The following is a 14688-nucleotide window of genomic DNA, read 5'->3' as shown; positions in this document are numbered from 1 at the left end:
CCCTGTGTCAGAGGGTCACTGACATTACTCTCAGCCAATAGAACCATGGCCTTATCGGCCAAAAAAAGCCTATCAAAATCACTCTGGCTCTGTCCTCCCTGATCTTCCTCAGAACCGCTGGTATGAGGCATATTGGAGGGAAGGCATACCGGAGACATGATGTCCACTCTATCCTGAAGGCGTCTACTGCCAATGGTCTGTCCGCTGGACTTAGGGAGCAGAATTTCTGAACCTTCCTGTTGGCTTTTTTTCTCTTTTTTTTTTTTTGAGGCAGAGAGATCTATACTGGGATTTTCCCACATGTGTCCTATCCGTTGAAAAACGGATTCTTTTTGGTACTAATTTCCTTGCCTCAAGTGGTTCCTGCTCAGTCTGCCTTCAGGTTGTCTATACCTCGGATGTGCAGGGCCGATAATGAGAGGGACTGGTGTTCTGCCAGAGTCATGTTCCGGCCTCAAGCTGTTCAGCAGACGCCCTTTGACAAGAGCAGTCACCTTAAGCCTGAAAGGGCTGGTGATTAACAGCCTCAAGGACTGAGAACGGGTGTCTCTCTGGTGGTTTACCTATGCAACCACTGCTTAGTTGTCCTGATAGGACTCTCACGTGGTGTCCACTTTAAGTGCGATAACAATTCCTCCGGCGTTTTTTCGATTGTTAGAAGTTCTCAATCGTTCGAGGATAAGATTATTTTCCTCCTGGGCCCTAGGATCCTAGAGCCATAATGTGCCTAGGTGGGCTCCCCACCGCCAAGGACTAGTGTCCGTTGTGACCACCTTGGAAGCAGTGTGTGTTTGTGTATCGGGTACTCCCCTCGGAGAGGACTGTCTGTAACCACCACCTGAGTGACTGAAATACAGAGTCCGGAAGGGTGAACTTTTGCTCTAACCTTCCCTGCAGTTCCCTGTTCTGCAGCGCACACCTTTACAGTTCTTTTTTTGTGGAACTGGGCCCATTTCACTGTTGGTATGCAGGAGGTGAGGGACCCCAACACCAACAAGGTCCTCCACAGAGCTATCTCTGGCTTTTTTAGCTCCTTTTTCTTCCTCTGGGAGGTGATGCTCCTGCTCCACTGAGTTCATTGTTAACCTCAAAAATTTCTAGATCATTGCTGGTTCCAGTTTGGATTTGTTTTTGTTTTTTTTGAGGTCCAGCTGCCATCCTATCATCTATAGTGTTTTCATCACTATTCTGACTTGATCTTGACAGTAAAGGTACTGTCACACTAAGCGATATCGCTAGCAATATCGCTATAACTTGTGACGCTGTGTGATACTTACCTACAACCCGCTCCCCCGCTGGTTATCGCTGATCGCGCAAGAACAGGCTGGACTGTTTCTCGTCGTCAGCTTCCTGTGGCGCTTCCTGCTGTGACAACGAGCGACGCGTGGAGCCGGGCGGGAGGACACAGGATCGCCTGGTGTGACAGGTAAGTAGCGACCCCCGTCCCAGCGATGTTGCTGGTGAGATCTGCATGTGTGGCAGCTCACTAGCAACCACTTAGCGATATACCAGCGATCCTGACCGCGTCATATCGCTGGTCGGGATCGCTGGTACATCGCTAAGTGTGACAGTACCTTAAGGGAGATTTCTTCCCTATTATCAAGAAGTTGTCCCGATAGGGTATCATCAGCGCATCTTTCCCTCTGAGGTGCGCTGTGATTTCTGCGATTAGCCTTGTGAAAACTTGAGGGCTATCACTACTGCACAGGGCAGGGCCTTGTATTGGAAATGACACTACTGAGACCCATCCGGACTGTCATTCTGAGACGTATATGGCCTTATTGCCGGATCTGGTGATAAGTGTTCATGAGATCTCGGAACGGTTATATAACATTCGAGGAAGGAGGAATTCTACTGCTGGCCTTATCGTCTCCACTGGGATTATCAGATACCTATTGAGATCTTTTCAGAATTATAATTGACCTCCAGGAACTTATCTGGGCTTCTATCGAAATCTATTCCAGGACAATGTTTGTCTAGGAGTGAGGTTGTTTCCCCTTCCAGACCGTCTTTCTTTAAGAGGATTGCGTATGTCCTCTTGGAAGCCAGTGGTGGAACCTTAACTCCAGACCTGATCCCACAATTTGCCGGATCCAGATGTTGGACGAGAACCTCTCCCAAGCTGGAAGGAAGTGCACCTGAGAATGCCTGTCACCGGAAGGGTTTTTTGGTGTCTTTGGAGGGTTTGCTAAAATAGAAGCCTCTCCCACCTATGGATCGTTAGTCAGAGCTGTTTCTGTCTCGATCCTTATATTGCTATCTCCTGGATTTCTGGCCCTTCCGAAAGAGACCTGAAGATGGCTGTCTTTTGGGAAAATTTTCTTTTTTGTTGTCGGTTTTCCCTCATACGTCATCCACTGTCTGACCAAAATAGGAAATTTCCTTCACACGGTAAAGGGCAGAGTTACATCTTTGCCTGTGTGTCCCCCAGCCAGCATTTAAGCCATCCTGAACAGCGTCCTATATTAGCTAACGTTCTTAGCGCTTTTGGGCTGGTCTCCCCTTCCGGTCCCAGCCCAGCCTCAAGCTGCATTGTGGATGCCACCTTACGTATGCAGTCACGCTCAGCCTAGAATGGCCGGTGGCCTAATTTGCTGTATAGCCTTGCTGAAGCCTGCTGAAGTTTCAGCTAGGAATACTGCTGCGCTCTTATGGCTGCTATTGCTTCTAGGATAGTCTCCCTGGGGATTCATTGCTCTAGCTGATCCTCTAGGTTATTGATCCATATCTTAAGGGATCTAACCACACCAGTGGCCGCGATGGTCGGTCTAAGTGTTTCAGCTGAGGTCTCCCAGGCTGTTTAAGACAATTATCTGTCTTTCTATAAGAGGTTCTTTCAGGGAACCTAAATCCATTAAGGAGCAGGGAGGACTTTCCGGCGACCTTTGATATCGCTACATCAATTTCGAAGCCTCATCCCAGGATGAGGATGCCTCTTCATCAAAAGAGTACCTCCTTTACAGGGAATTGATTATGGGACTTCATCTCTGGTTTTTGCCATTCTCTTTTAATGAGTCATTGCCAAAAATAGGGAAGGCTTTACATTTTTCCTCATAGCAAGCTTGTCAAACATAAGTTCTATGGCTTTTGCATTGACCAGCCCCACGGTAGGTCAGACTGCTTTAATAAGCTTGTCCGTACTGTATCCTCTACTAGGAAAGTATCTTTCTCATCTGAGCTACCTTCTCAGTAGCGAGATTTAACAGTCCTCCTCTGATCCCTATGGTCTTCCTGAGAGATCAGTGAGGGGCTGGTCTATCCCTTGCTTTGCTATCCATGTTTGTTGACTGCAAAGCCCTTCCTGATTGTAGACTTCTGACAATCAGAGATCTCCAGCTCTCAGCAGAGCGGGTGTCACTTCCGCTACTGTTATAACAGTACAGGTCTGACAACCCCTTATTCCTAAGGGACTTTTTTTTTTTTTTTTTTTCACATAAGGAATATTCTTTATTCCTAGCTTTTAATTTACTCCTTTTTTTAGGGACCTCCAATGAACTACCCCACCAATGTATGTAAGAAGAGGGGAGAGAGGAGACAAGAGAGAGAAAGAGAACAGGCATTATCGTACTGGACTTTCTCAAAGCTCACTCAGCACTCGGACGCTTCACAAGACTGGTACCGGATCTGGAGGCTGCCTGGTCTGTACACGACTCCCATCGGGACTGTGGACCCCCCTCCTTGTTAACACAATGATGATCCTCCCGTACGCTGTCCGAGCGGCTTCCACTGTAGTTATGGCGCGTCTGGCTCCTCTCATCTGAGCGAGACCACCACTCCTGCACCTCCTGGCGCGGTTGTAAGTGCTCTGGCAAAAAGGGCTCTCAATCTTAACAAGTTAGCTGCTGCCGCTTTTAGATGACAACAGTCACATTCAACCTAGAATGGTTGGTGACCCCTGCCAGCACTTCTGACAGCATTACCCCATATTTTTTTTTTTTAATTAACTGATCACCTGGTTGATCCTGCACCTGCCGGTCACCTGCGCTTCCTGGGTGTTATCCACATGCGCACTACATCCAACTTGTTTGCATCCCCAGTAACCACTACTGGTGTGCGCTGATCTCCTCCCCGCGCATGCCCCGGAGTGCGCCTGCCTTTCCCCCGGGTGCGCGCACCCTTTCTACGCTCGGGGAGTCTCTGGCCAGTTCCTGGTGCGCGTCTCTGTCCTGCCACTATCAGGCGCATCACTTCCAGTGCGCTCCCGGCGTTCTTCTAACGCCCAGCCCCGCTGCCCCCTCCTTACCCGCTGGCCACCACTGTTCTGCAGGTACTGCTTCTTTATGGCCCAAACGGTGACCGGCGTCCTGGGCTCAACAGGGAGGGATTCCGACAGGGTCCTCCAAGGAGTCTTACCTCTGCCCGGGCACCGATGTGCTTCACGGGCTGCATGGCCACCACACGTCAACAGGGAGGGAGCACAAAAGTGGCCTCCGTGGACTTCTATGGGGTATGTCGGCATCTGGGAGGGTACACCCAATGTGGTCTCCGAGGCATCAAACTTCACCCAGGCAATTGCCTCGCAGGCTGTGGCCATGCACTCACTCGGGGGGGCATAGGAATATATGGCCCCCGGGGCGACTACCGGTACCTGCGACGGGTGTAGCAGACCGGTGCCTGCCAGTAATCACTCGACCCAGGCATCCTCTTCTTTCTTCCAGAAACTTCAGGAGGTTTTCATCTTGAGGGTTCCCCATCGAGGACAGGAAACCAAATGATGCGGAGAGAGGAGCCGCCCTTTTATCTTGAAGGTTTCCTGTCCTCATTGGGCGGATCCCCACTCTCGAGTTGCCGTCATGTAGAATGGAAAAAATAAAAAAGTGTTCCAACCAGACAACCCCATTCATCCTCCGGAGCACAGCAGTACCACACACACTGCATCCCAACCTGTATGCAAACTGCCACTAAAGAGCTTAAAACTCTAGCGCCACCTATTCTAAGTAGCAATCCTAAAAGTCAATACTGACCCTTTAACGAGCCTTGCCGTTAGAATAAAAGTCAAACCAGAATCTAAACTTGCAGACACTGTTTTGGGGGGTCGCTCCTCCTCAGTGCAAAGTATGAGATCAGATTTGGCTGTATGAGAGACCTCTGACTGGGACCTAAAGGGTAACATTTCTCACTGTGGGGAATGACATGTCTGGAATGCCAGTGTAAGGAGAGTTATAGGCCATGCAATGATCCTCTGCATGTTTGCAAATTGCCTCAGAGGAAGATTTGAACTCTAGTTACACCTATCGTAAGTAGCGATCCTAAAAGTCAATATCGACTCTTTAACGAGCCTTGCCACATGACAGGATATAAGCCAAACCAGAGTATCAATTTGCATACTGTAATTTAAGATTCTGATCTCTTGCTTTGCATTGATGAAGGGCAACACCTTAGAACACTGTCTGCAAATTGAAATCCTAAGTCATGTGGCAAGGCTTGTTAAAGGGTCAATACGGACTTTTAGCATTGCTCCTTCCAACAGGTGGCGCTAGAATTCACATCTTCTTGCTTTCTGAAGAGACATTTACAAAGGGAGAAAAACTTTACCACTTAGATTATATACTTTCATTGCACATTTTACATTCAGTGTGATATATACAAGATGAAAAATGAAGCTAACATGATAAACCAACGGCTCATATGAACTTTGTTGCAACGGTAGATGCGTCCTTCTCTCCAAAGCCAGGATGTGCGTGAGCACTGCTAAGTTGACATTGTACTACAACTCTTCAATAAAATGCCGCCAAAGTCAGTGCGTGCACTTACCGCACTATGGCGCCCATTTATTAAAAACACTGCATGCGAATTCAGTCTCTTTAACAAAATGGCGCCGGATATCACAGGTTGTGCACACGTTGACTCCAGCGCCATTTTATTGAAGAATTGTGCCACAAAGCCAAAATAGCAGTGCGCACGCACTGGTCGTCGCCATTATACCTACGGCTGGCGCTCGCGAACTGCTAGGTTGACATTGTAGTAAATTACTTCAATAAAATGGTGCCGTGGTCAGTACATGCGTATACAGTAATCTCCGGCGCCATTTTATTGTAGACACTGTACATGCGAATTCGCAGACACAGTGTGTTCACAAAAATGGCACCAATAGGTATAGATGCTTCCTTCTGTCCAAATCTGGAACGGGCGGTGCCTGCGAAGTCAGCACGTGCACATATGGCACTGTAGTGCGGTTTTCTTGAAGACAATAAATGCAAACTCAAAGACATTGTCTTCAACAAAATGGCGTTGATAATGAGGGATGCACACGCGATGATTTTGCCACCAATTTACTGAAGAATTCTACTCTGACGTCAACATAGCAGTGGGCATGCGCCAGCCATCCCAATTATCCCTATGGCCGGGTTGCTCACTGCTATGTTGGCATAGCGGATTACTTCAAAACAATGGTGCCAGAGTCAACGTGTGCACATACTGTGATCTGCGGCACCATTGTATTGAAGACACTGTATAAACATTCCAATAAAAATGCTTGCCTCCCGGGCATAAAACAGGTTCAATAGCCAGTCTCTTATAATTATATTTTACTGGATGCTATATAATAGCTTTCTACAGCACATGAAAATGGCGTTCTAAAAGCAACGGAAGTCTGATGGAAACGTAGTAATGAGGCGCCTGAGGTATAAAATGATACGGTTTGTCAAGACACACAAGGCAACTATTGATAACTTGGACCATGACATACAATTTACTGGTCCCAGCAGAGGGACCACATTGAAAGGTTTATGTAGCGCCTCCGCCTTCTGCATGGGTCAGCGAGAGGCCCTAATGATACGCAGTTTGTCGGTCATGCGCCAATTATTGCGCAGAATTTGTGGATACAGTGTACTTGACAAGACGCAGGAGAGAGGCGCTAGACAACGCCTTTAGAGGGAATGGATCATCAGAAAATAACCAAATTGTCGAAATCAAGCTTTATGGTAAATGTACTTATTTTTAGTTTTCATAACTGGATTCAAATTAAGTTACAGGGAATCTGTCACCCCATTTTTCTGTAATGATGTAGATAAGCCCCCGATGTAACCTGAAAGAAGAAAAATGAGTTATATTATACTCACCGATGGAGCGGTCCGTTCTTGGTTCGATGGGTGTTACGGTCCGGCGCCTCCCGGTGACGTCCTTTTCATTGCTGCCTGTCGTGGCTCCTGCGCAGGCGCACTGCTCTGCCCTGTTGAGGGCAAAACAGAATACTGAAGTGCGCAGGCCCTCTCCCGGCACCTGCGCACTGCAGTACTCTGCTCTGCCCTCAACAGGGCAGAGCAGTACGCCTGCGCCGGAGCCGCGACGGGAAGCAAGGAAGAGGGCGTCACTGTTAGAAGATGGGAGGCACCGGACAGGACGGCGACACCCATCGGACCGGACCGAACGCCAGGGTGAGTATAATCTAAAATCCCCGTTACACATAGCGATATTGCTAGCGATATCGCTATGTGTGATACTTACCTCCGACCGGCTCCCCCGCTGCTCATCGCTGGTCGCGCGAGAACGTCCTGGACCGTTTCTCGTCGGGCGCTTCCTGTGGCGCCGACGAGCAACGCGGGCGAGAGGACGTCAGGATCGCCTCGTCTGACAGGTAAGTAGCGACCCCCGACCCCTATGTCGCTGGTGAGATCTGCCTGTGTGGCAGCTCACTAGCGACCACTTAGCGATGCACCAGCGATCCATATCGTTGTCGGGATCGCTGGTGCATCGCTAAGTGTAACGGTACCCTTACTCTTTTCTTCTCTTTCAGGTTACATCGGGGGCTTATCTACAGCATTACAGAATTCTGTAGATAAGCCCTTGATGTCGATGCCGGCAGCTGATAAGCAAAAAATGGGGTGACAGATTCCCATTAAGAAAAAAAAAAATCCTAATCTTCACCCTGGAGGATAGGCCTAAAGGCCCCGTTACACGCTTCAATGTCCCAGCAATCCCACCAACGATCCGACGTGGATGGGATCGCTGGGACATAGCTGAGCTGTCACATAGCCTCACCAGCGATCAGGACCTGCGAGCAAGCTGGTATTCAAGGTAAACAGCGGTTATCTAAGAGCCGCACGCTCCGAGCGTCGCTGATCGTTGGTCTCTCGCAGCGATGCGTGCTGGCCAGTGGGAGACCAACGATCAAAAAACGGCCTAGGACGTTCCTACACGGTCAGCGATACCTGGTGGTTGATGCGTGTCACACACAGTGATATCGCTGGCGAGATCGCGGTGGTGTCACAAAATCAGCGATCTCGCTAGCGATCTCGCTAGCGATCTCGCTGTGTGTAACGGGGCCTTAATACTAGGCTGACACTGCCTTTTCTGTACACGACTTTCCAGCAGTTTCATTATCACTACAGACCATATTACACCCCTATTACACAATACATGATGGCATGGCAGATTACCTCCTCGACCTCTGTGCAAAATAACTTTTGCCCAGATCAGATGAACAGAATATAGTTATATAGAATTTGCTACCCAGTGCAAACAATAGACCATTTTATGAGGATACATTCCTTTCCAAACCTTGTGGCCCAATGTAATTTTTTTTTTTTTTTTGTAAGAAAAAAAAGGCATGTACCAACCATTTGCAATTTATAAAATTGAGGTCTTCCTACAAAGTAGTGCCTTGAGGATAACTTAGATGTGACGGTCATTTTGGCAACCTGTATAGCCATGTTCTTGGTTTCTAACAGTAGGGCTATCCAGGCTTGGTCTCAAGACCATGGCCTATATTCATGAAAATGAGTGATCTTCTCACCAATCTTGATGAGGGGGTTTGTAGGAGTCAGACACACCTGATTCATTAAGAGATGCACTCATATCACTAACTAGTGGTGTGCGCAGCAGAAATCTTACTCCGGTCCAGGACTGGAGTAAGATCTCTGATGTAAGTAGTCGTTTCGACAACGTGCGCTATCACACCCCTGCTGGAGCTCTCTCCATTTTGGCATAGCTGGAAAATTGGCATGAAAAAGACCACAATCAGATCAATTGTGCATGGTTCCAAGCTGCGCCAACATTTTGCTGCATTTTAAGGCTATTTGCAGCAGAATTCTGGTGACCTTGCGTTGATGGATCGGTGCCATAGCTTCCATGAGTACTGGTGAGCACACAGAAGTTTGGTTATAATACCCAGCCTGACATGAATCGCTCAGTGTGATCTAGAAAGTAACACAAGTAATGAATAAAATATCATACCTGTAAGCCTAGGAAGATGCAGAGATACCAGGGAGGTACATCCTCCACCGTATAGATCATGTCCATCCGCTGGCGGTCTAAGCTTCCGGTGCTATCCAAGGTCTCAGCCAAAGAGCTCTGCAACACACAAAGTAGGATTTGATATACAAGCCGAGAGCCTCCAACGTCCAGAAGGTTTCTTCCAAGATATTCTGCTGCTGATCGACCCAACCAGACAAAGACCACCCAAGATCATAAACAGATCACTTGATACAAGTGGTATCTGTGCTATAAACCCTGCTGTACGCCGTAGAGCGGTAGAAATCCTTGATATTCTGGGTAAATCTTTGACATAATTACTAAGACATTCCTCCAGCTCCTAAAGGCCGTTGCGTTGCCTTGCTCAGTCCGAGCGCCTATGCCCTCATGTTCCACATAGACAAGGCTGTTTGTGGGCTGCCAGACGAGATTTAGACATTCTGTTCTGATAACATGATTTCCAGACGGCTCTGACACATCTCTTTTTCCATCAATGCATATGGAGGAAAAAAAGAAAAATAAAAGGATAGATACTGCTCACCACGTGAAACCCCAATGCAGGATTTTACATCAGAAACAACCCAAAAGGCAAGTCAGAAAAACAATTCCCAAAAATAAATGAACCTGGTTAGGACAAGAGTGTATGAGGGAAGGATGATCAGAATAAGGGCCAGCCTTCAATTATCTGCAGAGTAACTGTGCTTGCAGCTAACGGCGAAGAGTGTCATCTACTATATACATGGTCATGCCTTCAGACTGGACCATAGCGGACCAAACCAGTAGAATATATTCCAAACCTTACGCCACCATAGGAGCGGCAAAACTGCGCAGAGCCGAAACGTTCTAGGCAGCCACTAATGGTACCTGTCATGGAGCAGGTGCCAAACCGCAGCGGAATACGCACAAAGAATGGACATGCTGCGGTTTTAAAATCGCAGCAAATCCGCGCGGAAAAATCCGCACTGTCTGCACAGCGGTTTTCATTTTGCATTGATTTTAATGGTACTGTACACCACAGCAGAATCCACAGCGTGTGCACACAGCCTATGTGACAGATCACATATGGAAGCAGATTGTGCACAGAATCTGGAGCAGGCATGCAACACATGGATTAGCCCGCGCAGTACACGACTCCTCCAGTGCGGACCTGCAGAATATAAGACAGCAGAACTGCGGCACAAATCCTCAGATTTCTGGATCATCATCGCTTTTAAAAAACTTCTAACTGGGACAAATGCTGCAAAGTTCACCCTTTGCTAAATCTGAGCTGCAAAACTTACTCAGCAGATCTTCTCTGCAGCATGTGGATGAGTTTTAGTAAAGTCTTACCCACAATCATGCTTGACGTCCTCCACTCCATCCACTGTATGGAGAAAGCAGAGTTTTGGCCAGGGCTGTGGAGTCGGTAAGCCAAATCTCTGACTCCCACTCCTCAATTTCCATGTCATCGACTCCAATTCCGACTCCACCAAAATAGTCTCCGACTCAGACTCCACAGCCCTGCCAGGGTTGGTAAGCCAAACTTCCGTCTCCTCAATTTCAATGACACCGACTCCACAGCCCTGGTTCTGGCTCCAATACTATCTAAAGTCCCAAAAATTGAGTAAAGTGGAGGTGGAGCATGAGTAACTCAGTTTCCTTCAAAAGGATCTCCAAATCAGTGAGGTTCCCAGCAGTCCAAACTCTTTCCTGCCATGTTAATGTTACAAAATCCAGGTGGCACAGGACACCCTGGTCATATAAGTTGACTGGAAGCTAAAGGTCCTTATATAAACTGTGCGGAAGAGAACTGAAACAAACGCAGCCAAATCATATTTTTTGCAAATCCAAGGCCCATCATGAGCAATACAGCAGCGTATTGGTTCTGGTAGCATCAGAATTGCTTGTGCTCCTTGAGGTAGTCTACCAAAAATTAATGACCAGCAACAAAAACCAGGAAAAATATAAAAGTTGCTCAATTTGAGTATAAAAGTAGCAATTAAAAAAAATTGAAAAAAAAAAAAAGCATTTTAAATGAACAACTCTATTAATAAAAAGTTATACTATTACTTCACCCTTCTTGAACAGCAATATTCCTAAAGACGTTTTGTCGAATCAGTCAAGACAGCCCAGAATTTTCCCAGGTCTGAAAGTATTTGTGTAAAGTTCTCAGAACTATTTAAAAGTGGATTATCATCAGATTTTCAGCCTTGCATGCATGTCGCATTAATACAGAACCAGGCTTTGGACATCTGCCTAACTAAGACACTGACCTTAAACTTTGCAATCAGGTCAAAGACTCTGCAGATTAAATACAATAACTTGTGTCTGCCAAACTGACCAGACCCTTGCCAGATGTGAAATGTGCACTAAATCCCGCATTATGTGATCAGGTGCTTTTTAGACACGGCATGAAAATGTAATCTCTAAAAGAATTCTAAAAAACAAAACCTGAGGTTGCTCACCTCTCGGACTCGAGCAATAACCAACCGGGGGAGGTTTATCGTACAAATGCAAAACACAACATAAAAATAGTATCTATAAGAAAATGGCTTCTGCTACAGGACATCCCCCCGATCACCTTATGACCATAGATTTAGGAGATATTTACTGTACATGAAGTGGTCATGGCGGTTTCCATAAACACCTTCAAACTGCGGTCTATGGGTGTCATTTGGGTGGACTTGCACAACTCGATTTTGGGGTGTTAAATGACCGCTGATCGACAAATATCTACTGATCAGTGATCGTCAAGAGCCTGTTTACACAGATGGTCTATGCTTCAGATGCACATTCAACTTGAAGAGACCGCTCTGTGCACACAGGCTGCCATTGATCTCAGCAGCACGAGTTGCATGTGTTTACACAGGACAATGTGCTGCAGAGGACAATAATCTTCCTGTTTGCAGAGGACAATGTGCCGCCGAGAACAGTTACCTTTTGTTAGCGCTTGTTCACGATAATCTTGTGCTGTAAGCGGCCCTTTCAGAATTATGTAATTGCTTGTCAAAGTAATGGGACCATTGACTTACTGAGTAGCCAACTTAAATGGGTGGCACGAGATAGTCTTGCTTCTGGATGAGAAAGAACGTTTTGGAAGGCAAACGCCGTAACGCAAATGAACAGTTGCCTGCCTGCAGCTACCACTAGAGGGAGCTGACTGAACACTGTAAAAGTCAAATAGTAAGCACCCTCTGGGGACAACTGGGGATTTGCTACCCTGTATCACCACTGAGGATTCAACTTGCAACATCCTCCGTACACACAGTGGGACTGCTGAAAACAGCAGATAGCCACTGGGAGAGCCCAATGATGGACCCCCGTGTTTGCCATGATTTTATATCTATGAAGCCCAGAGCAGATTGCAATACTGTATTATAAAATGACCAATGTTTTGTGCTCGCAATCAATTTCAATGCAGGTTCAAGCTCCCTAGGGGGGCACAAAAAAAAAAAAAAAAAAAAAAAAAAAGAGCGGAGAGGCCAAGGATCCACAAACATGGAGTCAGTTATCAAAAAAGCATAAAAACCAGCCCACCACGACAAGTTGTACCTTATCGGAATGGTCCTAACCTAAGAATGGGATGCTAAACTAAGACAGTCTTAAGGCCCTTTTACATTTAGCGATGCACCAGCGATCCGACCCGGTCAGGATCGCTGGTGCATCGCTAAATGATCGCTAGTGAGCTTTCATACAGAAAGACCTCACAGCGATGCAGCAGCGACGCAGCGGACGATACTCACCATTCACACACAGCGATCCTGCGTCCTCCCGCCCGCGTCCACGCGTCGCTCGTCGTCACAGCAGGAAGCCCAGCAGGAAGCGCCCGACGAGAAATGGAGCCGGACATTCTCGCGCGATCAGCGATGAGCAGCGGGGGAGCCGGTCGCTGGTAAGTATCACACATAGCGATATCGCTAGCAATATCGCTATAACGTCACAAAACCAGTGACGTTTTAGCGATATTGCTAGCGATATTGCTTAGTGTAAAACCCCCTTAAATAAAATACAAAAAAAATTTGGGTCATAAAATACTTAAAAAGAAAAAAAAAAAAAAACCCTGGAGTGGTGCTTATTAAAATTCAGCACTGAAGTGGTGCTTTATATGCGATTCCTCTGCCCCCTTCATCGCCTTGCAGCGTTTCTGGCCAAACGTGACCTGCCAACAGCTCCAGGGCTTCATGGAGCGCCCCAGAGGTCACTTCAATGCATCTCTACGATAGCGTCATCTTACAGCCAGTGAGAGGTACGGACACAAGTTGGCGCCGCGGGATCGGAGCGGTGTTGGTAAAAGGTGTAGTCGCTGGAAAGTGAATATAAGAACGGGGGCAGCATGCTCACGTTTAAAGCGCCACCCCAGATCTGGGGAAAAAAGAAAAAAAAAAAAAGGAAGAGCAGCTAAAGTGGTGCTTTAAAAACAAACCAAAAAAAAATTGCACCAAAGATTAATAATAGCTGTGCAATGTATTTTTGTGAAGACTGCAGGCAGCAAACTCTTCCAGTCAGAAGAAACGAAGCAGCACTTTCCAGGCCACAGCATATCCAGGCCTTGAGGTGTTCAAATGGCCAAACATGGCAGAAAGACAAAACTGGCAGCTAGTGAAAGACTAGTATTAACAGGCAGAAATGTCATGTGACTGACGAGCCCGAGACCGCCGAAATAAAGCATGAAGCTTTATAAAAAAAAAAAAAAAAAAAAAAAAACACACATGAAAGGACGCAAAAAAATCATTCCTTACACGAAAAGGTCAAATAGTCAAATGTTAAATAGTGAATGACCCTATGAAGCGTTTAAAGAGAAGCCGTCGGCAGGATTTCACCCCTAAAACTATTTATATGTGTATATAACGCTTTTAAAGACAAGTCCAGCAATACCGTTACATGGCCGATCCATGCCGCTGTTACTGAGATATCAGTGTTTGAAAGGATATGCAAATGAGGCTGTAGTGCCTTCACACATGAAAGCACTTCGTAAGCCTCTGTCACTCCGGCTCTTTTCCCTACCCAGTGCCCAGTCCACCTGCTGGACTGACAGGTCCTTTGCTGTGCGACTTCAAGGAAATGAGCTGTCAACCAGAATGAGACCGTGCAGGGCAGAAAATAGAGCCGGAGTGACAGAGGTTTGGGAAGTGATTCCACACAGAAAAGCACCACCTCATTTGCATATCCTGTCAATGGCCGATTTGTCAGTAATGGAGATGTGGACAGGCAACATAAAGGTATTGCTGGACTTCGCTTTGAAAGAGCTACATGTGCGTATAAATTTTGGTTGGGGGGTCCTGCTGGCATATTCAATTTTCAACGAGAAAGTTTTCACTGCTTGTCATTCAGCTCCCCCCTCCATGTTTCTGGCCATTAAGCAGACCTGTGAGCGGGTAACCATCTTCCAGCCACAAGTCCTTTTTCAATTCCTTTGAAGACGGCACCAGCCATCCTGGGCTTCTGAGTGTATCCACTACGTCCTTTTAATGTTTCCACAATAAACGTGACGTTTTATTTCCCGACCACGCTGGAGAA

At 46.9% G+C, this 14688-nt stretch overlaps 1 protein-coding gene across 2 annotated transcripts in view; it reads right to left on the bottom strand.

The window, feature by feature from the left end:
* SLC23A2 (solute carrier family 23 member 2) overlaps positions 1–14688 on the bottom strand; it is a 163382-nt gene that overhangs the window by 67104 nt on the left and 81590 nt on the right. For both annotated transcript variants that reach the window (XM_073559495.1, XM_073559496.1), the window contains exon 4: positions 9175–9291. In XM_073559495.1, coding sequence (XP_073415596.1) covers positions 9175–9291 — 117 coding nt within the window. The remainder of the gene's footprint in view (positions 1–9174; positions 9292–14688) is intronic.

This window comes from Dendrobates tinctorius, unplaced genomic scaffold, assembly GCF_039654945.1.
Source record: "Dendrobates tinctorius isolate UK_male_01 unplaced genomic scaffold, ASM3965494v1 ptg000272l, whole genome shotgun sequence".
Taxonomy (NCBI): Eukaryota; Metazoa; Chordata; class Amphibia; order Anura; family Dendrobatidae; genus Dendrobates; species Dendrobates tinctorius.
This window is presented reverse-complemented; position numbering and strand designations above follow the sequence as displayed.